Below are 26,845 nucleotides of genomic sequence, written 5' to 3' on the forward strand. Positions count from 1 at the left end.
TGGCCTCTTTTTACAAAAATCAAAGCTGGGAATCCGGGTATTATGGCTGGCCAGGCAGAGGAGGAGTATTGCTCCCCTTGTGGGCATTAATGTCCCTGTAGAGCAGTGCTTCCCAAACTTTTTCATAAACTCATCCTCAGTGGCGCCTACCAGTGGCGTAGCGTGGGTTGTCAGCACCCGGGGCAAGGCAAGTAATTTGCGCCCCCTAACCCATGGATTTGCGCCCCCTAACCCGTGGATTTGCGCCCCCTAACCCTAACCCCCAGATGTTGCACCCGGTGCGGCCGGCCCCTCCTGCACCCCCCACGCTACGCCACTGGGGGAGGAAGCAAAGCAGAACCTCAAGGGATTTGTTGAAGCTGTTATAAATCAAGTGTTGTTGTTGTTATTATTATTATTCTCATTCATAAATAGGGCATGTTGAAAGCTTACCAGTGCCCTGCTGTTGCAATCCTTTACTCTCTGGAGGGCTTTTTTTTAAAGCAGAAAGATGGGTTTAAATGTCTTTTTAAAAAGAATCAAAAGTGGTGTTCACATTTACTAGGCATTATATTCCTACAAAACAAATTCTCATTAACCTTTATTTTTTTAAGTTAAAGTATGTTTGCTGCTGTTGTAGCACTTTTACCTCACAGCTTTATCCTAACCTAAAACATGCCTGCTTAGCCCCACTGTGCTCCATGGGGGTCGTACTTCCAGAGGAAAGTGCAGAGTTGGACCCAGTCCTATCTTTGCACAGATGGAAAAATTGTCTGACATATATTTGTCAGACGTACATTCTTAAGGGAGGGGATTGGCAAACTCCAGGTCCGGGATATGTGTTCTCCTTTTACTATGGGAAAAGATTTCCCGAAGGTAAACCATCCATAAAAAAAATTATGAATGGGTGGCGACGTGGCAAGCCTACACAGCTCTTATTATCAGGGCTCGTCGCCACTGTCTCCATGCGGCTCGCAAGCCCTTGGCGTCTCCAACCTTTCAGGCGTCTATATTATTATTAATATCCATCCTATACCCCTCCGCCTCGACCGCATCGCCCTGCGTCTCCATCCGCGCGGCGAGATTTCCAGGGCGACAGGGCAGGCGCTGCTGCTATGCAGACTCCCTCACGCTGGAAGCCAAGCCCGCGTCCCATGTTGTGCGCCCTTTTCCAAAGAGGAAGCCGAGCGTGGCGAATGGGACACAGACTGCCATTGTCCCCGCGACATTTTAATAACCCGCACCTACAATATTCAACCTGTTGTTTGCACAGGGGACAACCCTGCGACACAAAAAGAACCCACCCAATGGGGGCCGGCAGGCAAAGCGCCTGGGCAGAGAGACTCGGTGCTCCCAGGCGCCACGGTCCTCAGCCGAGGGGACTCCCGCGCGGCGTGGGCGAGGAGGAGGAGGCGGCCCCCGCACCCGCGGTTTCCCTCAACAACCGCCTGGGCGTTTTGCCCGAGAGGCACGCCAAGGGCGCCTCACTGCCCTTCCACGTGAGAAGGACCAGGCTCGCCGCTCCTCCTTTAAAAAAGGGGAAACGGTGAGAGGTTTCTTGGAAGACGCGTTTGTTCTGCTGCCTCCACTCTGGGAGGCTCGCGCGTTTAAAATCCAAATGGCGTCGTGCCAGCTGCTGGGAATCGCACTTGTTGGGGATGCTCCCCGAGTCGCGCCCCCCCAGATTTTGCGCCCGGTGCGGCCGGCACCCCTGGCACCCCCCACGCTACGCCACTGGCGCCTACTCTACCCTAGAAAAATCATTTTTCAGAACAGCCCACTAAAGAAGATAGCAACACGATAAAATTCAAAACTGGAACAATGAATTCCACATTTATACAAAATCCCATTAAAACTGTTTACTTTCATTAATTCAACAAAATTAACTTGATCCAGTGATACCAGCTTTCCCAAGCTGACAGTCATTTACACCTCCAGCACTGCTCTCTGCCACCCTTAAAGGTAAAGGGACCCCTGACCATTAGGTCCAGTCGTGGCCGACTCTGGGGTTGCGGCGCTCGTCTCGCTTTACTGGCCCAGGGAGCTGGCATACAGCTTCCAGGTCATGTGGCCAGCATGACTAAGCCGCTTCTGGCGAACCAGAGCAGCGCATGGAAATGCCGTTTACCTTCCCGCCGTAGCAGTACCTATTTATTTACTTGCACTTTGACATGCTTTCGAACTGCTAGGTTGGCAGGAGTGGGCCCAAGCAATGGGAGCTCACCCCGTCGCGGGGATTCAAACCACCAACCTTCTGATCGGCAAGTCCTAGGCTCTGTGGTTTAACCCACAGCGCCACCCGTGTCCCAAATTAATTCCACCCTTAGTGCCCCCTAATTAATTCCATCCACCCCCACAAGGGGTGATATCCCCCACTTTGGGAACCACTACTGTAGAGCATTGGGAGCAGGGACAATACAGGAACATAAAAAGCTGCCTTATGCAGGGCCACATCAAAGGCCCATCTAGCTCTGCGTTCCCTTACACTGACTGGCTTTCCAGGGTTCCTGATAGGGTTCTCTCCCAGTCTGGCGCTTTCTGCATGCAAAGCAGCTGCCCTACACCACTGAGCTTCAGCTCTTCCCCACAAACATAGGACGTTGCCGTCTACTGTCCCATATAGCTCAGTATTGCCTACACAGACTGAGAGCAGCTCTCCAGGATTTGAGACTTTGGTGTCTCTTCTAGCCCTATCAGGAAGTGCTGTGAACTGAACCTGGGAACCCTCTAAATGCAAAGCAGATGCCCTAACAACTGAGCTGCACACCACTGCCCAGAATGAGCCCCTTTCACAAGCAAAAAAACCCCCTGCATCTACACCAGGCTTCCTCAACCTCGGCTCTCCAGTTGCTTTGAGACTACAGTTCCCATCATCCCTGACCACTGGTCCTGCTAGCTAAGGATCACGGGAGTTGTAGGCCAAAAACATCTGATGGGCTGAGGTTGAGGAAGCCTGATCTACACGTATTTCCCAGGAGGCTGACAGAAGTCACGTCAGGTAACACCATCCACACCTCCCCCCCACCACTCCCAACATAACACTCCCAGAGGCTTGTCTGTCTATCACCAGCATCTCCCCTTGATTCTCACAAAGTGCGCCAAGTACATGATGGCTCAGGTTTGTTCCATTTTTCCACCCCCCTCTTCCTCTCCTGAGTGCTATTTGCAGAGGTCTCCGTGTAAAATTAAACTGAGGACACTTTAGCGTACAATGGCTCATTAACCACTTTGGCTGCCTGCCAGGAAGGGGGTTGGGAATATGAGAGAGAGAGAAGAGAAGAGAAGAGAAGAGAAGGAGAAAAGAGAAAGAGGCAGACATCAAAAGCCAGTTATATTAACATCAAAAAGTCCAAGAAGCAGCTCATTGTGGGGAGGAGGGGGACGGGAAGACAAATTTCTAGCTGTCGTCAAAAGTATCTGAATGGGGGGAACTGACACAGGCGAAAAGTAACATAAAATTGTGGACTAATATAAAAAACAGCTATAGGCTACTTCATATTCCATTCAGCCCTTAAAAGGAGTGCTATTGTGCATGTGGTTTTCCATATGTACACACACCTGCACTGCGTCATGGGCTTTACATGCACTGCATCATGGGCATCCACTGAATGGGGGTAAAGGGAGGTAGCTTTCCCACCATGAACAATCCATAATCCCCAGACTTACAGATTTCATTTTCTTAAAAAAGAACCCTAGATATGTGACAAAATGTACAGGAACTACTTCGCTCTCTCTCTCTCTCCCCCTCCCTCCCTTTCTCCCTCCCTCGTGTGTGTGTTTTCAGTATTTTACTTTGTGCCCCACCCAGTTAAAAATCCCTGCCAACACCTATAAGCATCACAGCAAAGCGATGGCAGCACCTGCAGTCTCCTAGGCCACCAGAAGATCTCATCTTTGCTCCTTCCCCAGAGCTAGGCAGAGATATTACTTGTGCTGGATCAGGGCAAAGGCCCATCTTTTTCAGCATCCCAATCTCACAGTGGCCAACTAGATGACCCAAAGGGAAGCTTGCAGGCATTTTAAAACTAAGGATTAGATCCCTCAAAATGGTCACCTTGCACGGTTTGAAACGAGTATTAGACAAATTCCTGGAGGCCACCAGTGATTACTAGCCACAATGGCTATGTTCTCCCCTCCACTGTCAGAGGCGGTTTGCCTCTGAACACTGGTGCTGGGAATCACAAATGGGAAGAGTGGCTATTGCATTCATCTCCTGCTTGTGGGCTTTCCAGAGGTATCTGGTTGGCCGCTGTAGGAACAGGGTGCTGGAGTAGATTGAGCTACTGACTTGATCCAGCAGGGATCCTGCTATGCTCTTTTGTCAAATGCGCAAAGTTTACCCCTTGAGAACAACCAGCTCCACTCTGCGAGGTAAAATAGACTGAGAAAAAGAGAGCAGCCCTTGGTCACCTAGTGAATTTTATAGCCGAATGGGGACTTGAACCTGGCACTCCTCAAGTCCAGCTCTCTAACCAGAATGCCACTCTGGGAAGGAACATCCAACACATCTGAATCAAAGAGTTAAAATGGCACTGGACTGAACCGCTGGTTCACAACTAACACATACATATTAATAACCAGTAATGAGCATTTCTGTGGGATTTTGAATGCTCAAAAGACTTTACCACTGCCCTATAAGGTAGGCCAGCATTAGTACCACCATATTGCAGTCAGGAGGCTGAAGCCAAGAGCTGGCAGTTTGCCTAAAGCAGGGATGGGGATGGCCCTCCAGATGTTGCTGGACTACTTTGCCATCATCCCTCACCACTAATCAAGCTGCCTGGGGCTGATGGGAGTTGGAGTTGAAAACCTTATGAAGGGCCACGGGTCCCCCATTCCTTCACCAAAGCCCCCTAGCAATTACAAATACAAAGGGACTGCTCAATCTATGAGCCTCCATCTCTCATTGAGGATGGTAGACAGGAAGAGACAGCATTTTGTTTTGCTAACCCTAGGCTAGAGATGGGGAACTCCAATCATCCTTGCTGGCTGAGGCTGATGGAAGCTGCAGCCCACCAGCAACTGAAGAGCCACAGGTTCTCCATCTCTGCCATAGTTTATGTTCAAGAAGCTTCTACTTCCAAAGTTAGGACACTTCAGCTAATGTATGGCCAAGGTCTGCTTCTCTGCAACTGCCCCCATTTAATTAAAGTCCTGTCTGCTGGGGCAGCGGAACACGAGCCTTGCTCCATCTTCTGCTCTTCAGATATTTGGGGACTCTCTCATGTCTCCGCTTAATCTGATCTTCTCTAGGCCAAACATATTAAGCTTTCCTTTCAGCACTTGGTTTCTCTGGCTCCTCACCATCCTCCTCACGCTACTCTGGTGACCTCCTTAGAAGGCAGCATCCAGAACTAATTAACAGTATTCCAGATTTCACCAGACAAGTACAGAATAGAACGGAGCTACTATTCTCACTATGCTTTCATCAATGCAGCACACTTATTTTATTTATTAAATTTCTATGCCCCTTTCATCCAAAGATTATGAGGGGTTTACAGTATAAAAGCACAAAAACACAACATGATTTTTAAGTAGCTGCCTCACTGTTGGTTCAAGTTGTCCATTATCATAAGGACTTCAAAAAAACCCAGATGCACCTACATGCACCCAACTTATAAAACTACTGTCTTTTTGAGCAGCAACACTGTTGGTGGTCAATCCCTGCCCTCAAATATCTCAGTCCACTTACCTTGCGACGCAGTAGCTGAGCCTGGGGTCCTCCACTGCCTTCAATTTCATACCGGACACTGTTGAAGAGGGAGACACCATACTGTTCCTCATAGAACTGGCAAAACTCGGCCAGGACCTTGCCAGTCTTTTCTGGAAGTTAAAGAAACACATTCAGATGTAACAGCAGAAATACAAAAGATCAACCCTTTTGCGGGTTATGGGGAGATGATCTGGTACTTGGCAGGAAGTGGGACAAATAGAAGCACTGGCTATGTAGCCCACATGGTGTCCTGAGGATGTTGCTACAACTCCCATCAGTTCCAACGAGCATAGACAATGGACAAGGATAGAAATTAGAGTCCAGATACATCAAGAGAGCAAAAGGTATCCCCCAACCCTGCAGAGGATTCTCTTCTTCTGCTGCTTGTTGTCGTATCTATATCTCAAATGCTCTAGCATAGATTTTGAAAAAGGAAAAGGCATGTTACACCTTTCAACATGTCATAGTAAAAAGGGGAATGTGCTTGGGGCACCGCACTTCTTTTATCAGGGATGTCCTACTTCAGGGGTCCTGTGCTTCAAGGGTGGGAGAATCCAGCAGCAGACCTACAGCCTGAACTGTTATGGGGGCCCCTTTGCAACCAGCAACAAGGTTTGGGTAACCACTGTTATCATCTTCAATGGGGTTGTTTACAACGTCTGTGATAAAAAGGTAAAGGTAAAGGTACCCCTGCCCGTAGGGGCCAGTCTTGACAGACTCTAGGGTTGTGCGCTCATCTCACTCTATAGGCCGGGGGCCAGCGCTGTCCGCAGACACTTCCGGGTCACGTGGCCAGCGTGACAAGCTGCATCTGGCGAGCCAGCACAGCACACGGAACGTCGTTTACCTTCCCGCTAGTAAGCGGTCCCTATTTATCTACTTGCACCCGGAAGTGCTTTCGAACTGCTAGGTTGGCAGGCGCTGGGACCGAACGATGGGAGCGCACCCCGCTGTGAGGATTCGAACCACCGACCATGCAATCGGCAAGTCCTAGGCGCTGAGGTTTTACCCACAGCGCCACCCGCGTCCCTTAACGTAACATCTGTGATACCGACTCCCAAACTTTGGGATTGTTGAAATATATACCTCAGAAAAATCAAACAATTTGAGTTGTCCAACTCAAATTTGGTCTACTAGACCCAAAACAGTGTGGTTCTGGGGCCCCTCCAGGATGAGGGGCCCTGAAGCTGAAGCTTCATTAGTTTCATAGTAGATCTGCCCCTTGGAGAACCTCCAAGCCTTTCTCTTTGACCTTCTGGATTCTCTCCAGGCCATCCCTCCTCTCCCTAGGACATCCCCTCATCAGCCCTGCTTAACACCCAGAGTGTCTTTTGCCTGGCTGGAATGTTGAACCCAGACAATGCCTCTTGCTTATCTGGATGGAGAACAGAGAGGGACGTGTATATGTGTGTGTATCGAAGCTAGCCTGCTGCAGAAAGGAATTCACTTACATTAGTTGCTCCACACACTTTTGCTTCTGGCCCTACCCACCGCTGGCATGTGACCATCAGAAGATTTTCCAGAAAGCAATGTGGTCCTTGAGCTGAAAAGGATTCCTTACCCCAGCTGTAATTGGATCCTGCATACAGCAGGGAGATGGACTAGATCAGTGTTGGCCAAACTCAGCCCTCCAGCTGTTTTGACTATAATTCCCATCATCCCTGACCACTGGTCCTGTTAGCTAGGGATGATGGGAGTTGTAGTCCAAAAACAGCTGGAGAGCCAAGTTTGGCCATCACTGGACTAGATAATCTCCGAGAGCACCTTCTAACTCTTTAATTCTCTCCACCAGGTAACTTCTAATACCAATAGCCAATTGGGAACAGTAAGAGACAACAGGGCTTTGTTTGTAGGGGGGGAAAGTATACACACACACACACACACACACACCACTTCCCTATGAGATGAGTCAAAACAAGAGACTGCCTTACACCTCAGTAAACCAAGTTCTTACGTCATGGTGAAAAGATGTCCAGCCCTGTGTTGGCCAACTTTTCCTACGGATCATGCAGAGAGTAGTTGAAGGAGGCCAGAACACCTTGTGACTTTGGGGCAGCAGAGATCAAAAGTATTTATGTATTTTAAAAAACACATATTTATTTTAATGGTGAATGAAACTCTTCCTTTTAGTGTTATTGGACCTCGTCCATGAAAGTTAAAAACACCCCACGACAAAGGCAGGGAGTTAAGAACCTAAGAGCCTAACCCTAACCATAGTCCGCTGGGACTTTACCTGCCCATAACCTGTAGACCCAGAATGAGATGCTTTAGTGACTCTTACCAATAAATCTCTCAGAACTTCCAGGCATGGCAACAAGTACAAGTACAGTTCCAAAGAGGAGAGCCAGGACAATACCTACCTGTGCTACACCTGACATCATATATGATGCCCGGTGTGAGGCAGGTAAAAAAAAGGGGTGGGGGTAGCTGCTTGGTGTTTACAGGAAGCTGGCGGAGATCCCTTTGCATTGCTGGGTTGAACTGAAACCAGCAATGCAAAGCATCGTCTGGTATTTAGGGGCAGCTAAATAATCATTATTATTTGCTTCACGTCACTGTGAACTGAACTACAGGTGGAAGGCCCTGCCCACCAGCTAAAATTCCCCTGGGGGGACAGGTCAGAATCTATCCTGCTTGGCTGGATCATGTTCTCCAACGGCATGCTTGCAAATGCTCAGTATTAATACAGGTTTTAACCTAACCTGAACCCCAAATATAGAGTAATTCAGGAGAAATAACTATTCCTCACTTGGCACAACAAGCAGAGGAACAGAACAGGCAACCAGAGTTTTGGACACAGTCTGCTGGGAAGTTGTCCAACGCAAGCTCCACAGAAACAGGAGCAGCACAGGTGGATGGGTGTCATGCTGCAGAACATCCCAGCAGACTGGGCCTCTTGGAGAACAGCTGCCATCTCAGATTAATTCTGCAATGAACAAACAGACATACGCACTTGGGGAGGGTGGGAGGCAAGGTCTTTTGGGAACTAGATAAAAAAACAGCTCCTTTCATGCTAAAGGGAGTGACCTTTACCAATACAGATTAATGGTTCGTCGAAATATGGAAATAGGACACTGCCACATACGGAATCAGACCACTGGTCCATAATGCTCAGCGCTGTCTACACTGGACAGCAGTAGCTTTCCAACTTTTCAAACAGGGGTTCTCTCGCAGCTCAAAGAGGACATGAACATGGGACCTTCTGCATGCAAAGCATATGCTCCACCCATGAGCTACAATGATTCCCAAGGATAAGGAAAGAATTCCAGAGAGTAAGAAGGGGAGGGGGGGTAGGAAAAAGTAACTTTGAAATAGCATCTTTGAAAGAGGGCAGTCACATCCTGGAAGGACCCAGCCCAGCCCAAAACACAGCAGTTTCTTGAGCCTGATAGGGAGATTTCATGCTGGCTCTATGCGAGCCACAGGTTGCAAAATCAAGGAACCAAACATTATTTTATATTCTTCTCCTCCTTCATGATTCATATAGCAAACATTTTGTGCATATTGCTTTGCAAAGTACAAGAGGGCAGATGGCTAGTGCAAGAGAGTTGCAATATTCCAGCATTCTACAACTCAGACATAGGAACATAGGCATATATCAGGTCAGGGTATTGGTCCTTCTACATGGGACGCGGGTGGCGCTGTGGGTAAAACCTCAGTGCCTAGGACTTGCCGATCGCATGGTTGGCGGTTCGAATCCCCGCGGCGGGGTGCGCTCCCGTCGTTCGGTCCCAGCGCCTGCCAACCTAGCAGTTCGAAAGCACCCCCGGGTGCAAGTAGATAAATAGGGACCGCTTACCAGCGGGAAGGTAAACGGCGTTCCGTGTGCTGCTCTGGTGCCGGTTCGCCGGAGCAGCTTCGTCACACTGGCCACGTGACCCGGAAGTGTCTGCGGACAGCGCTGGCTCGCGGCCTATAGAGTGAGATGAGCGCAGAACCCTAGAGTCTGTCAAGACTGGCCCGAACGGGCAGGGGTACCTTTACCTTTACCTTATTGGTCCATCTAGCTCAGTGTTGTCTATACTGGTTTCAGGCAGAGGAGATTCCCAGCCCTACCTGGAGATCCTATTGGGGATTGAACCTGGAATCTTCTGCATGTAAAGCAGGTGCTCTACCACCCTCTCCCCCAATCCCAAATCATGCAGCACAAATTCAATGTGTGTGTGTGCCCATTCATCTCCCACTACAGATGCAGCTGGTGGTAAAGGTAAAGATAAAGGGACCCCTGACCGCTAGGTCCAGTCGCAGATGACTCTGGGGTTGCAGCGCTCATCTGGCTTTACTGGCCAAGGGAGCCAGCATACAGCTTCCGGGTCATGTGGCCAGCATGACTAAGCCACTTCTGGTGAACCAGAGCAGCACATGAAAACGCCATTTAGCTTCCTGCTGGAGTGGTACCTATTTATCTACTTGCACTTTGACGTGCTTTCAAACTGCTAGGTTGTCAGGAGCAGGGACCAAGCAACAGGAGCTCACCCCATCGTGGGGATTCAAACCGCCAACCTTCCGATCGGCAAGCACTAGGCTCTGCGGTTTAGACCATAGTGCCACCCGCATCCCTGCAGCTGGTGGTACTATAATACAAATGAAGCATTCTACCATTCTAAAAATGGCAGAATTTTAACAATAATGAATCAGAGCTGCCATCAGGAACAAGGGGAGTGTCCAGACAGGCTATCTATTTGCACATTTGGTTCTTATTCCAGACTTTCTAGTGCAATTATCCCATTGTTTTTCTAAGCACAACAAAAACCCTGATAAGCAAATTGCACTGGGAAACATGGGTATAACCAGCTTGTTTGTATAACTTGTATGTGAATAGTTCATAAAAAGCAGGGCCCAAAAACTCTATAGGAATGTTGTGGTTCCAAGCTGGAACCTACAGCTGCATCTGTGGGTACCTAAGAGCACTTTGGGCTTCGGGCTGCAAAACAGGAAGATAACAGGACTTTGGGCTTCGGGCTGCAAAACAGGAAGATAACACCAGAAACACATGCACTGTGACCCCTGTAATTACAGTCATACCTTAAAAGTCAAATAGAATCCATTCTGGAAGTCCGTTCAACTTCCAAAATATTCAGAAACCAAAGTGCAGCTTCCAATTGGCTTCAGGAAGTTCCTGCAGCCAATCGGAAGCCCCGGAGGATGTTCCGAGTTCCAAAAATAGTTTGCAAACGAGAACAGTCACTTCCGGGTTTGCGGTGTTCAGGAGCCAAAATGTTTGAGAACTAAGCTGTTCAAAAACCAAGGTACGACTGTATTTGTTGTTTTGCATTACAGATGACAAATAACCATGGTTTTCTCAAAAGTTTACAGTGGCCAGACAGGTGGCTCATGGGACACTGACAGCAAGCAGTACTTGAATGCACCAGTGCTTTCCCCTCCTGCAGTTTCCAGCAACTGGTATTGAGAAGAATTACTGGCCCCGCGATGGGGTGAGCTCCCGTGGTTCAGGCCCTGCTCCTGCCAACCTAGCAGTTAGAAAGCAAGTCAAAGTGCAAGTAGATAAATAGGTACCGCTCCAGTGGGAAGGTAAACGGCCTTTCCATGCACTGCTTTGGTTCACCAGAAGCGGTTTAGCCATGCTGGCCACATGACCCAGAAGCTGTCTGCGGACAAACGCCAGCTCCCTCGGCCTATAGAGCAAGATGAGCGTTGCAACCCCAGAGTCGTCCGCAATTGGACCTAATGGTCAGGGGTACCTTTACCTTTACAGTGGAATGAGACTGTAGGCTTCATAGCTAGCTGCCATTGACAGCCCATGAATTTGTCTAGTGCTCTTTTAAAGCCAGCCAAGTTATATAACAACAACAACAACTTATTATTTATACCCCGCCCAACTGGCTGGGTTTCCCAGCCACTCTGGGAGGCTTCCAACAAAAGATTAAAAATACATTAAAACATCAGTCATTAAAAATTTCCCTAAACAGGGCTGCCTTCAGATGTCTTCTAAATGTCAGATAGTTGTTAATTTCCTTGACATTTGGTGGGAGGGCGTTCCACAGGGCGGGTGCCACTACCAAGAAGACACTCTACCTGGTTTCCTGTAACCTCACTTCTCACAGTGAGGGAACCGCCAGAAGGCCTTCGGAGTGGGACCTCAGTGTCCAGGCAGAATGATGGGGGTGGAGATGCTCCTTCAGGTATACTGGGCCGAGGCTGTTTGGTGCCCATCCCCACATTTCATGGGAGTGAGTTCCACAGTTCTACCACGTGCCATATGAAATTCTTTCTTTTGTCTGTTCAACTCCACCAGACAGCCCTGAGTTCTGGTTCCCTCTCATGAGAGGGAAAAAGACTCTCCCCTCAACTACGTTCTCCACCCCATGTATTAGTTTATGCGCCTCTTATCATGTCCCCACCCTTTAGTCATCTTTTCTCTAAGCTAAAAGGTCCCAAACGTCATACTTAATACACAGCCACATGCTCCCTGGGACTGGCCAGACCTGATATTAACACAATGAGCATCCATCTGCCCTCCCCTGATCAACAGAGCAGTCCTCCATCATGATGCTCTTCAGCTCCTGTGATCAGACTATTTTATTTAAGTAAATAAGCCAATCAGTTAATTAAGTACTGTAATTAGTTATAATTATTATTAGCTTGGACAAACCCTGACAAAAGGTACCTTGTTGAAAATTGTGGAGAGAAGGCACCATCTAGCACACATTCATTTATTTATTTATTTAAATTTGTACACCACTAGATTGTTTTTGAAAAAGAAAAACCCTCCAATCATGGAAAATTCAGCGCCCTCCATATGATGCTGAACTACAACTCCCATCAGCCTCAGCAAGCACAGCCCATGGCCAGGGCTCATGGGAGTTGTAGTTCAGCAACATCAGCCGGTCCAGAGGTTCTCCATCCCTGGTATAGAAGACATCCATGCCTAAGGTTTTCATTTTCATCCCAGTCTGAAAAAAATGAAACATTTCTTGCACTATTCAAACCCCGATATTTTAAAAAAGATAGAAACAGAGGAGAAAAAATAAGTTCAACACCCAGGAATACTGTAGAAAATACTGGATTTGTTTGTTTATTAAAGGATGCACTGGCAAGAGTTTAACCAAGCACACTTGACCTCTCCATCTGCATGCGGTTATTGTTCATAGAAAAACCACAGTAGTTTCAAGATGAAAATGCAGAAATGGCTCTCTGCTTTCAATAAAGAACAGATGGGAAAAGCAAAAGTGTGTGTGTGTGTGGGTGGGTGGGTGGGTGAACTAAATTCAGTGCTGAATTGAACTACAGAACTTGCCCTTGCAGGGGGCAGTGACAACCACCAACTTTAATGGCTTTAAGGGAGAATAGGAAAAATTCACGGAAGATAAAGGCTCCAATGGCTACAAGCCATGATGACTATGTTCTGCCACCCCAGTCAGAGGCAGCAATACTTCTGGATACCAGTTGCTGGAAACCACAGGAGGGGAGAGAGCTCTTGTGCAGTGATCTGAGCAGCCACTATGAGAACAGGATGCTGGACTAGACAGGCCATTGCCCTGACCCAGCAGGGCTCCTCTTACATTATTAAAGCTTCCTCTTAAAGCAGCCCCAGTGGTGTTGTGTGTGCAGTACATTAGACTGTTGTGGTGCACAGGTACAGGTGAAACTCGAAAAATTAGAATACCATGGAAAAGTTCCTTGATTTCAGTAATTCAACTTAAAAGGTGAAACTAATATAGGAGATAGACCCATGACATGCAAAGCGAGATATGTCAAGCCTTTCTTTGTTATCATTGTGATGATCATGGCGTACAGCTGATGAAAACCCCAAATTCACCATCTCAGAAAATTAGAATATTCAATGAAATCAGCAAAACAGAGCAATACTGGACCTCTGAGAAGTGGAAGCATATCTCGCTTTGCATGTCATGAGTCGATCTCATATATTAGTTTCACCTTTCAAGTTGAACTACTGAAATCAATGAACTTTTCCACGATATTCTAATTTTTCGAGTTTCACCTGTACACAGGCAAACACAAGAGTCTTAAAGAGACAACAAATGGCTACTAGCCAAGATTATTATGTTTCCCCTCCGCTGTTGGGAGGCTGTGTGCCTCTGAATGCTGGTTGCTACAAATTGCGAAAGGGGAGAGGGCTGTTGTGTTCAGGTCCTGCTTGCAAGTTTCATACAGGCATCTGACTGGCCACTGTGAAAACAGGATTCAGTATTGGAATACTGGAGTAGGTACGGGCTGAAGCTCCTTTGTTGACTAGCAAGGCTGCTCTTGGGACGCGGGTGGCGCAGGAATTGCTGATGAGAAGGTCGGCGGTTCAAATCCCCGCGACGGGGTGAGCTCCCGTTGCTCGGTCCCTGCTCCTGCCAACCTGGCAGTTCAAAAGCAGGTCAAAGTGCAAGTAGATAAATAGGTGCCGCTCTGGCGGGAAGGTAAACAGCGTTTCCGTGTGCTGCTCTGGCTCACCAGAAGCGGCTTAGTCATGCTGGCCACATGACCCAGAAGCTGCACGCCGGCTCCCTCGGCCAGTAAAGCGAGACGAGCGCCGCAACCCCAGAGTCAGTCACGACTGGACCTAATGGTCAGGGGTCCCTTTACCTTTAAGGCTGCTCTTACACCTCAATAACTGTTGATATGTACCACTGCTGTACTGTGCATTTGGGGTCTGTTGACTGCAATAAAGCTCTCTCTCTCTCTCTCTCTGTGTGTGTGTGTGTGCACGCGCGTGCATGCACGCACTGGAATAGATGTACCAGTGGCCTGATTGAGCAGGCCACTTGCGTTCTTAGGTATCAGGACAACTAGAAAGAAGTCCTGAAGCATCCAAAGGCAGGAAGAGAGAAAAGTTGTGCTTTTCCACTGTCTTTGGCATGAACAAAAAGCCAGTTTTTCAATGCTTTCATTGAACATAAAAAAACCCCAAAAAACCCCACATTGTAAAGCCATAAAATTTGACAAAAGAAAATGATTAACAGGCTGGAGCAACTCCTCTGATGAGGAAAGGTTACAGGGAGGGAAGTTACTTAGGACTTGATAGAGATGAATAAATGATGCCTAGCATGGAGGAAGTGGCTGATCATACAAGAATCTAGAATGGTCACTCAATAAAATGGAAGGGTGGGAGATTCAAGGAAAGGGAAAGGAAGTACCGTATTTTTCGCTCTATAACACGCACCCGACCATAACACGCACGTAGTTTTTAGAGGAGGAAAATCCGTAGGCATGCCACCCGTAGGCATTCCCTCCATAACACGCACAGACATTTCCCCTTACTTTTTAGGAGGAAAAAAGTGAGTGTTATGGTGCAAAAAATACGGTCCTTCTTTACACAGTGGTTAATTGAACTATGGAATTCACTCAGGGCTAGATTTAGGTTTCATGAGGCCTTAAGCTACTGAAGGTAATGGAGCCCTTTATATGTCCAGCTGTCCTTTGTCAACAACAAATTGCCACTGTTTTTTGTGTTGAAGATATGCTATATGGTAATTTATGGACCTCATAGGTATCTAAAGCCATTCGCACGTAACAAAATATGTTTTTCCCCTCAAAGTAATTGTTGAACTGAAATATAATTAATAAGAAGTATATTAACAGTGAAATACAATTAAGAATAAGTATATTAATAGTGAAATAATTATTAAGCTCTAACTGTATGCATGTTTTATTTTATTTGTTTTTTTATCTTATATTCTGGAAATGTACATCCAGGGTTTTTTTCCACTTTAAATTTTTTGGGGGGCCCCAAGAGAGTGGGGCCCTAAGCTATAGCTTGTTTAGCTTATACGTAAATCTGGCACTGAATTCACTGCTGCAAGAGGCAGTGATAGCCACCACCTTAAATGGCTTTAAAATGGGTTTAGAAAAATGCAGGGAGGATAAGGCTGTCAGTGGCTATGAGTCCACCAGCAGGACATTTTCAGTTATGGCTCACTGCTTGTGAAATTCTCTCCCAAGGGAGGGCTTATCCACACTTCCTTTTGTCCCGTGCCTGGAAAGCGTGCACCCTCAGAAGTTCTCAGCTTGCCCTATGCTTTCCAGGCATGGATCCAAGTGATTGTCTGCCTGTCCCAGTGTTTCACCCAGGAAAAAGGTGCTCTTTAGTGCTAAATCAGGGCAGACATCAACCTGCACAAAATCTGCTTGCTCCGATTCAGTGCTGATAAGTGGGTTCCTCCAGGGGATAGTGGCAGGAAAAGCCACTATGTTCCACACGGTGCCATCATCAGCCTCCATTCAGCACCAAGTAAAGATCAATCTCTTCTCCAAGGCATCTGACAGATTATGATAAAATGGGTTGTAGCCACTAAAATAAATCAGCATGGCTAATTTAGGCCCATTAATTTCTATGGGTCTAATCTGAGTAGAAATTAGCTAGATACAACCCAGATTTCTGCTGCTGTTTTTTGCCGGGTTTCCTTAGAATGGTTTTATTGCAATGCATTCCTTCCATTTGTATGCTATGCCATCTAGCACTTTGTGCTTTGGAAATCACTTACAGACTCTTTTTGTAGTGACCTATTAAGAAATAAAACCTCAGCGCCTAGGACTTGCTGATCGCATGGTCGGCGGTTCGAATCCCCGCGGCGGGGTGCGCTCCCGTCGTTCGGTCCCAGCGCCTGCCAACCTAGCAGTTCGAAAGCACCCCCGGGTGCAAGTAGATAAATAGGGAACGCTTAGCAGCGGGAAGGTAAACGGCGTTCCGTGTGCTGCGCTGGCTCGCCAGATGCAGCTTGTCACACTGGCCACGTGACCCGGAAGTGTCTGCGGACAGCACTGGCTCCCGGCCTATAGAGTGAGATGAGCGCACAACCCTAGAGTCTGGCAAGACTGCCCCGTACGGGCAGGGGTACCTTTACCTTTATTAAGAAATCAGGGACGCGAGTGGCGCTGTGGGTTAAACCACAGAGCCTAGGGCTTGCCGATCAGAAGATCAGCGGTTTGAATCTCCACGATGGGGTGAGCTCCCATTGCTCGGTCCCTGCTCCTGCCAACCTAGCAGTTCGAAAGCACATCAAAGTGCAAGTAGATAAATAGGTAGCACTCCAGCGGGAAGGTAAACGGCGTTTCCGTGCGCTGCTCTGGTTCTCCAGAAGTGGCTTAGTCATGCTGGCCACATGACCCAGAAGCTGTACGCTGGCTCCCTCGGCCAATGAAGCAAGATGAGCGCTGCAACCCGAGAGTCACTCACGACTGGACCTAATGGTCAGGGGTCCTTTACCTTTACTAAGAAATCAAAGGATAATTATTATTACCATTGATTAATTCATCAGTCTAGGATCAGAGACAGTATCAGTTGCTGGGAATCACAAGTGGGGAGAATGCACTGTTGTGCTCAGGTCCAGCTTCTGGGCTTCCCAGAGACACCTGGTTGGCCACTGTGAGAACAGGGAGCTAGACGAGGCACACCTCGGGCCTGATCCAGCAGCCAGGCTCCTCTGCTTGTTCTCATGTAGTACAACAACAGCAACTAGAAGCTCAGACTAAGGGCTGCCTTGAGAAGGATGAGAATGGGCAGTGGGGGATGGGGATCTGTACCGTGGTGGGTGGGTCATCACAACTGCCAAGGGAAAAGATCTGACTCCACATGAAGTCATCTGAAACAAGGAAGCCTGGCAACCTTCAGTTCTGCTTTGTGGGAATCCCAGTCTTGCTGGCTTAGTCACAGAGCTTCTTTCCCAACTGACCTCACAGGGTGGCGAGGCAGCGGTGGGGGGTGGGGAGGCTGTGTTTTCTACTGAAAGCAGTGTGTGATTCATAGCCCAAAACTGCAAGCCACGCAGAGTATCTGAAAAGCCCAGAAGAAAGTCTTGATCCACCTCCAGGGCTGGTTATGCAAAAGAGAGAAGCACAAAACAACTGTATGCGGACATAGAATCCTCTCCCAAGGGGAATGCTGTCTGAGAGTTCCATGCCCAGCACAACAGTTTTCTACAGAAGGTTGAGGAGGCAAGGGTTGCAAATAGCTTCCCCTCGCCTTTCAGGCTGGGAAAGGCAAAAGGTACAATAAAACTCAGGACCAAAACATTGTGTGGACTTACAGTGGTACCTCGAGTTAAGAACTTAATTTGTTCTGGAGGTCTGTTCTTAACCTGAAACTGTTCTTAACCTGAAGTACCACTTTAGCTAATGGGGCCTCCCGCTGCCGCCACGCCGTCGGAGTACGATTTCTGTTCTTATCCTGAATCAAAGTTCTTAACCCGAGGTACTTCTTCTGGGTTAGCGGAGTCTGTAACCTGAAGTGGCTGTAACCCGAGGTACCACTGTATTTCCAAGACTGCAACATGTTTTTTCAGATTCTGTTCAGTCCCCTTTGCACATTCTCTCTCGTGACAGAAAATGAGATGTTGGGGGGGGGGGCGTTTCAACATGTGCACAGTCACCAACTGAAATATAGGCTTTAGCATATCCAATTCCCCCCCTATAAATTTTCTTTATTATTTTCTTTACACAATTAATTCTTAAAATACATTAATCAACATATAAACCTTTTTGCTCTGCCGAGCTTGCAACTCCCCTCCTTCCCTTCAGCTGGTATCCCTTATCAAATCCATTCGCGTATTTTAACGTTTAGCATATCCAAACTTTTGTGTGTACCAAGGAAAAAAGATAAGCAACATCCCCACTGCGTACTTAGTGCAAAGGGCACTGCGTATCCTGCAACTTGGCTGATTTGTGGGAAGGGCTGTAGCTCCATAAAGGAGGTCCCAGGTTCAATCCCCAGCATCTCTAGGTGGGGTCCAGAAATGTCCAGTGTCTGAAACTCTGCAGAGTCTCTGCCTGTCAGCATACACATTGCAGTACTTAGATGGATGCACCTGGTAGCTTCCTGGGTAGGGGAGGAGGAAGGGGTGTGAGGTGGGGTGAGTAGCCCTGGGTGTCACCACTGACGGGGTGACAAAATGCCGGGCAGCACTCACCGCAGGGCTTGCAGCACACCCGCAGGCTCCGTGCTGCCCCAAACGGTCCGCCTACCGCCCCCCCCTCAGCTGTAGGATGGTTGAGTGGGAGGAGGCAGGCAGACTCCTCAGAGGCCCCATGGAGCGTCCTGCCCCAGCTGGTGTCGCCCCCCGCAGGCAGCTGGCCCCGCCCCTGGGCACAGGGCACGTGTGCCACCCCAGGCACCTGATCGGCTTGTTCTTCCACTGTTCCTGGGTTCTTCTTTAGACAAGATATGATTACAAACCCCAGAGACCTCTCCTTGGCTGATTTTCCACATTTGGGCCTCCAAACTTTCGACACACACACACACACACACACACACACACACACAGATGCCAAGTCTAATAACCAGACAAGCAGGTTTGGAGGAGAGGGACTGCAGCCAACAAAGGGAAAGAAAAAATAGCTCCTATTCCCCCTTCCCTCTCTCTCAAGAAATCATGTGAAAATGAACGTGCTCTTTAAATAGCTGCAAAGCTGGCTACAGTCAGATGATCCAGTAGCAGGGAAACCTTGGGACTTAAAGAGTTAGATGCATGAATGGTGGATGAAGCCTCAGACGACAGATGACCCCAGACTGAAAGTGGAGGAGGTTTCCTTCCTATGGACACTTGGCAGAAAACCAATAGGTCTCTACAGGAATCCTTTCTATTGCGTATTCAGGACGATCTGTGCTCATGAGGGTATTGGGGTAGTTATACATGATCCTGCTTCCAATGCTGTTTACACTTGGAAAGGTTTGGGGGAGGTTTTATTTCCTATCAAAGCAAGTCCTGTAGCTTCCGGCCAAAACCCTGAAATCAAGAACGATGCAGGCGTTGTTGTTTGTTCTGCTTTTGCTGCGCTGCAGCACAAGTGTCCCTCCAGACAGCAATAATGTGACAATAATGAGGAAGCGTCGCACAACATCTGACAACGCAGAATGATGTGTGGATGGTCCAGTATCAATCCAGCACTAATGCAGTATTATTTCCTCAATTACTTGCTGCAGAATAGAACACACACAACACACCCTGTTGCACAAGCTCTCTCTCTCACACACACAAAAAGCCCAGTCTGAAGGGACCTCAATTTATCTAATGTAAAATTGAAGAAGGTGCTTATGTTGCATTATTTTTAAACAGGTCTTCAGTTGGTTTGGGGGCTTTTTTAAAAAAAAACCAACAACTATGTTTAGTTTTTATGGAAATTTCCTTGAGACATATTTAAAAGGCGACCCAGTCATCACCCCGCCACAGTTGCTAGGATGAGTGCATCCTTCCAGCAGCTTAGGTTTATGGACACTGGGGGCTTCTGGTGGTGGTGAGATTTTTTTAATTATTACTTTAAAATGCTAACTTTCCACTGTTTATATCCAAGGCTGTTCACAAAACCAAGTTTTAAAAACAGATGACTGAAGCTCTTTAGAAGAAACAAGCAGAGGCTGAAAGTTCTAATGCTGAATACAACCTACTGTAACGAAGAACTTTAGACTCCCAAGAGAGCTTATTGAAACTGTGCAACCTATAGATAAATGCAAATCAGAGAGTGGTTAGTGTCAGACTAGGACCAAGGAAGGTAAAGGTAAAGGGACCCCTGACAGTGAAGTCCAGTCGCAAATGACTCTGGGGTTGCGGCGCTCATCTCGCTTTACAGGCCAAGGGAGCCGATGTTTGTCCGCAGACAGTTTTTCCAGGTCATGTGGCCAGCATGACTAAGCCGCTTCTGGCCCAGTGGAACAGTGACACCAGAGCAGTTCATGGAAACGCCATTTACCTTCCTGCTGGAGTGGTACCTATTAATCTACTTGCACTTTTGGCGTGCTTTCAAACTACTAGGTGGGCAGGAGCTGGGACCGAGCAATGGGAGCTCACCCCGTCACGGGGATTCGAACCAACTTTCCAATCGGCAAGCCCAAGGCTCAGTGGTTTAGACCACAGCGCCACCTACATCCCAGGACCAAGGAGACCAGGGTTCAAATCTTCATTCGGCTATCAAGCTCAAGGGGTGATCTTGGACCCGTCACTGACACTCAGCCTAACCTACCTCACAGGTTTGTTGTGGGGATTAAATGAGGAGGGGGAGAATCATGTATGCTACCTTGAGTATTTTGAAGAAAAAGGTGGGATATAAATGCAGTAAGTAAATAATGAAATGAAATGAAATGAAAAAGGCCATCAACACAGCACTGGGAACAGGAACAGCAAGATGACTTAGGCTCAATAAATGGGAGAAGAGTTCAGCATTACAACAGACTGCCATGCTGCAGACATTTGCTCCAGAAGCAAAAATGGGTGGTTTTGCAATCATTGAAGGCCTACAACCCAGTCGTAACACAGAGTTCCTGGGGGGGGGGGGAATACCCTGTTTTCTGCTTTTGCAATTTTTATACTGCCTCTTCTATGTCTTGAAGGGCAACTGGGCTTTCAGGCAACTGGCACTTGGCTGCCTGGGGTGAATATTTGGCCATATAATTGGGTGGGGGACCAAAACCTACACAGGTTGTTAGCAAGAGAAATAGACAGAATAGCAGGGGGTGTGCGCAGGGGGTGTGGGGCATGGAGAATGAAATATCCCAGGGACTAAGGAGGGTCTGCTTTCCACACAGAAGGTCCCAAGTGTGACCCTCAACATCTCTGGATAGACCTGGAAAAGATACCTGCCAGCCAGTGTTGACAATACTGAGCAATGTGGATCAAGCATATAAGGCAGCTTCTTATAAGGCTTATATTTCAGTGACAGAGCACCTGCTTTGCATGCAGAAGGTCCCAGGTTCAATCCCTAGCATCTCCAGGAAAGGCTTGGAGTGTCCCCCTGCCTGAAACTCCAGAGAACCACTGCCAGTCAGTTTAGACTGTACTGAGCTACATGGTCTGACTCAGTAGAGCGTAGCTTCCTCTGTCCAAGGAGAAGCCAGGCAGGTGAAGGAAAGAGAATTTGATGAGCAAGTGTCTCCGGTCTTACCAGTTGACACCAGGGCTGTCGATACTAAGACAACCCATCATCACCCACGTATAGAGATTAAGGCCTTCAGGCAAAACAAGAAGAGTTCCTTCTTCTTTTCCCTTAAGGCACAGGAACTTCTCTCCTTCCTTTCCTAGAAAAGGGTAGAGAGAAGTGCCCAAAGGCAAAAACAAGCCACCGCCACCTGGTGATTCTCATAACAGGCAGTTCAGGCAATTACCTGCTCCCATGTACAAGCATCTCGGGTTTTGAACAGATATCAGCATGAGGGATGTGAAGCTGGGCAGATAGGAAGCTGTTTTATAGAGTCAGACCCATTGACCCATCTAACTCAGTACTGTCGACTCTGACTGGCAATAGCTCTCTGGGGTTTCGGGTATGGATTTTCTCCAGCTCTACCTCCAGATGTCAGGGATTGAACCTGAGACCCTCTGTATGCAAAACAGATGAGCCATGGCCCTTCCCCTTCCCTCCTTAGTCCATAGGGCAGTATTTGGATCTCTATCTGTTGCTGGACTACAACTCCCATCATCCCCAGCTGGTAGAACCAATGGTGAGGGATGATGGTAGTTGTAGTCCAACAACAGCTAGAGACCCACATTTGAGAAATGTTGCCCTAAGGTATTTCCTTTTTCCTACTGTCCAGCTAGCTTAGCACCAGGATTTCAGGCCGGGCTCTCTCCCAGTCCTACCTGCAGATGCCAGCAATTGAATCTAGGGTCTTCTGCATGCAGAGCAAATGCTCCACCACTGTTGAGCAACATCCCTTCCCCCATGTCAAAGGATACTTATACACTTAGGAACACATGAAACTGCCTTATCTACAGAGTCAGACCATTGGTCCATCTAACTCAGTATTGTCTACACTGACTGGTAGTGGCCTTCCAAGATTTCAGACAGGTTTCTCACCTAGTTCAACATGGGTACACCACTGCTTCTTGAACCTGGGACCTTTTACATGCAAAGGAAGATGCTATTCCACTGAGCTGAAACCCTGCCACTAAGCTTTGCAAGTGGTAGCCATCAACTCCTGGTCAGCCGCAGACATTGGGGATTCATACACAAAGCACATGCTTCCCCACTTAGTTACGTCACCCTCTGCTCCTTAGCATTCCTTCTGCATCTTTTAAATGTCAGCAGAAGCTCACACCTCCAAGTGCTTAATCTCTCACCATGGACAACTACGGATTAGTTGCAGACACACACAGTATTCCAAAGGGACACTTGAAACTGGGGTGGGTGGGAAGCAAACTGGCCAAGTTTTCATTTTTGATTTTTAAACATAGCACAAAACTTCAAACAGAATGTTTTCAATTTATATTTGAGAATGGTGGGAAGACTTCTTTCTGGATCTCCTCCTGGGGAAGAAAAAAAAAACTCCTGTCCCTTTTCCTCCGAGGGAAAACAGAAAAGGAAGGTACCGACTTTTGGATTCTAGGGGAAAGGGGAAGGGGGTGGGGAATCAAATGATAAAAGACTTCCAACCAGCTTCAGACATCAGCTATTTACAGTATTTCCTGCTTTTTCTCCCCCTGCCAGCCATGGAATGTCTCCATTCCAAGAACTGAGGAGGCAGGGGGAGAGGGACAGAGACAGACAGAGATGTTGTTAGCAGACTCTGGGAGGAAATAAACATAATGCAAAGCTAAACATTTGTTTAGGGGCTGAAATTCAATTTGTAGAGGCAGGTAGAAGGTCTTGGTTGCAAGACCAGATGATTTAGGGACAGAGTTCCTGTAACAGCTTTGCAGAGTTTCTGGCAGAAGGCGGTACACAGGAAGCACGCTTACACTTAATTAGTCCATTGGTCTATCTAGTTCAGTAATGTCTCCATTGACAGGCAGCAGCTCTCCAGGGTTGCAAACAGGTGGCCTCTCTCAGTCGTACCTGGAGAACTACAATTCCCAGAGCTCCCTGGGAAGAAGGATTGGTTGATAAAGCACTTTGGGAACTGTAGCTCTGTGTCAGCACCCTTAACAAACTACAGTTCCCAGGATTCTTTGGGGAGGGTGAACCATCACTGTGAAAAGTGGCATTATAGGGATTGAAATGTATGGTGCAGATGTGGTCTAAGTGTGGACATACATCTGGCAAACCAGTGATCTCCACCTCCACCTATGTAATAATAATAATAATAATAATAATAATAATAATAATAATAATAATAATATTTTATTTATACCCCGCCCTCCCCAGCCAAGGCCGGGCTCAGAGCGGCTTACAAGCAATAATAAAAACAAGATGAATGATTACAACTTAAAAACAAAAATAAAAAACAACATTAATAATGGAACATTAAAATGCAGCCTCAAACTCCTTGGAACTCAGATGCCTTGGTTCCTAAATGCTGAAAACCCGGAAGGAAGTGTCCCGGTTTTCGGACGTTTTTTGGAAGCCAAACATCTGATGCGGTTGTCGGCTATTATTACCAGGGCGCCTGCACCAAACAGAAGCTGCACCTTGGTTTTCGAACATTTCAGAAGTCCAATGGACTTCCGGAACGGATTAAGTTTGGCACTTTTGTTTTTGCTATTTATTTTGCGTTTTTGTTTTTGAGGCTTTTCGATTAATTTGTTTTTGTGACTGTGTGGAACCCAGTTCAGCTACTGATTGATTGATTGATTATGTGACTGCAGAAATGGATAAGCTTCCCATCCAAACAATGACTATCGTCAGTGCAGGTAAGAAGAAAAAAATGAATTTTTATTTTTATTATCTACAATACTGTCTTATTTGTTTTATAGTACAGTACATTGATTATTATGGGACATGGGTGGCACTGTGGTCTAAACCACAGAGCCTAGGGCTTGCCAATTAGAAGGTCAGCGGTTCGAATCCCCGCGACAGGGTGAGCTCCCGTTGCCCAGTCCCAGCTCCTGCCAACCTAGCAGTTTGAAAGCACGTCAAAGTGCAAGTAGATAAATAGGTACCGCTCCGGCGGGAAGGTAAACGGTGTTTCCGTGCGCTGCTCTGGTTCGCCAGAAGCGGCTTATTCATGCTGGCCACATGACCTGGAAGCTGTCTGCAGACAAACGATGGCTCCCTCGGCCTATAGAGCGAGATGAGCATCACAACCCCAGAATCGTCCGTGACTGGACTTAACTATCAGGGGTACCTTTACCTTTACCTTGATTATTGCTTTCATTTTATAGATCAAAAATTCATGTTAAATTGCTGTTTTAGGGGTTGTTTTTAAAAATCTGGAACGGATTAATGCGTTTTGCATTACTTTCTATGGGAAAACATGCCTTGGTTTTGAAACTCTTTGGTTTTGGAATGCATATCTGGAACAGATTAAGTTTGAGAACCAAGGTACCACTGTATTTAAAATGTTGTCCATACATTGCATTGGCAAGCATTCAGTAGCATACATTTGGTGTTTAAAAAGAAATAAATCCCAAGGCATGAAACTGCCCAACGTTTTAGGGCGGAGGAGAAATTAGGTTCAGCTTATATTTAAAGAAAAACTATTATTTGTACCGTATTTTTCGCACCATAGGACGCACTTTTTCCCTCCTAAAAAGCAAGGGAAAATGTGTGTGCGTCCTATGGAGCGAATGCAGGCTTTCGCTGAAGCCTGGAAAGTGAGAGGGGTCGGTGCGCACCGACCCCTCTCGCTCGCCAGGCTTCAGGAAGCTACCCGCTAGCCGTGGGAGACCCAGCTCTCCCACGGCTAGCGGAGCGCTGCATTAATCCCAAAGCTTGGGGCGTGCGGAGCTCAGCACGCCCCAAGCTTCTGGGTGCCGGCAAGGTCTCCGCTAGCCGTCTAGACCTTGCCGGCACCCAGAAGCTTGGGGCGCGCTGAGCTCCGCAGCCCCAAGCTTCGGGATTACCGCTCCGCTAGCCGTGTCTAGGCTGCGGATAGCAGCCTGCTTCCCGGAGCGTCGGGCGCCCTGAAAGCAGAGCGCCCGGCGCTTCGGGAACACATCCGCAGCCTAGGCAACCCTGCGGGAAGTCCCGCAGGGATGTCTAGGCTGCGGATAGCAGCCTACTTCCCGGAGCATCGGGCGCCCTGAAAGCAGAGCGCCCGGCGCTTCGGGAACACATCCGCAGGGTGGGGAGCCCTGCAGGAGTTCCCCGCAAGGCTCCCCAAGCTGCGGATAGCAGCCTGCCGCCCGGCGGGCGGGGCGCCCTGAATCAGAGCGCCCCTCGCGCCGGGCAGACATCCGCAGGGTGGGGAGCCCTGCAGGAGTTCCCCGCAAGCCTCCCCAAGCTGCGGATAGCAGCCTGCCGCCCGGCGGGCGGGGCGCCCTGAATCAGAGCACCCCTCGCGCCGGGCAGACATCCGCAGGGTGGGGAGCCCTGCAGGAGTTCCCCGCAAGACTCCCCAAGCTGCGGATAGCAGCCTGCCACCCGGCGGGCGGGGCGCCCTGAATCAGAGCGCCCCTCGCGCCGGGCAGACATCCGCAGGGTGGGGAGCCCTGCAGGAGTTCCCCGCAAGCCTCCCCAAGCTGCAGATAGCAGCCTGCCGCCCGGCGGGCGGCGCGCCCTGAATCAGAGCGCCCCTCGCGCCGGGCAGACATCCGCAGGGTGGGGAGCCCTGCAGGAGTTCCCCGCAAGGCTCCCCAAGCTGCGGATAGCAGCCTGCCGCCCGGCGGGCGGGGCGCCCTGAATCAGAGCGCCCCTCGCGCCGGGCAGACATCCGCAGGGTGGGGAGCCCTGCAGGAGTTCCCCGCAAGACTCCCCAAGCTGCGGATAGCAGCCTGCCGCCCGGCGGGCGGGGCGCCCTGAAGCAGAGCGCCCCTCGCGCCAGGCAGACATCAGCCAGCCCCACAAGCTCGGGGGACAGCAGGGAGGCGCAGCGCCACTATCCCGCTGTTCCTCGACCTGGTTCGGTTTCCCTGACCTGCTTTTGGGGGGGAAATAAAGGGAAAATTTTTTTCCTTTATTTCCCCCCCAAAAAACTAGGTGCGCCCTATGGTCCGGTGCGTCCAATCGTGCGAAAAATACGGTAGTTCCTGAAAGAGCACACAAACCAAAATGCAGCCATCCTTTGAAATCCACACTTCTCTGAATTTTGCAATTCATCTCTCCAGCCAAGTAATGTGTGCAACAGGGCATCTACTAGGGCAAAGTGTGCAAGCAGATGTGTAGATGAGTAAAGCAATATACCAAACAGCATTATATTGAGGGAAATGCCTTTTACAACATGTGTTCTCTTGGGATAAACTGTGTACAAAAATGTGTAGATTAGGGAGAAATTTGCATGAAAATGCATTTTCCCAATGACATTTTAAAATAAAAATTCACAAACTGATGTGGAAATGTGGAGAACTGATATTTGTTTGTTTGTTTTTGGGAGGGAATGAGAAA

The 26,845-nt window shown here is 48.3% G+C and overlaps 1 protein-coding gene across 1 annotated transcript in view; it reads right to left on the reverse strand.

The window, feature by feature from the left end:
- Positions 1-26,845, reverse strand: part of NIBAN2 (niban apoptosis regulator 2) — a 98,740-nt gene that overhangs the window by 47,185 nt on the left and 24,710 nt on the right. Inside the window, exon 2 of the mRNA XM_053373477.1 lies at positions 5,672-5,802. Within this exon, the coding sequence (XP_053229452.1) occupies positions 5,672-5,802 (131 nt within the window). The remainder of the gene's footprint in view (positions 1-5,671; positions 5,803-26,845) is intronic.

This window comes from Podarcis raffonei, chromosome Z, assembly GCF_027172205.1.
Source record: "Podarcis raffonei isolate rPodRaf1 chromosome Z, rPodRaf1.pri, whole genome shotgun sequence".
In the NCBI taxonomy this organism is placed as follows: Eukaryota; Metazoa; Chordata; class Lepidosauria; order Squamata; family Lacertidae; genus Podarcis; species Podarcis raffonei.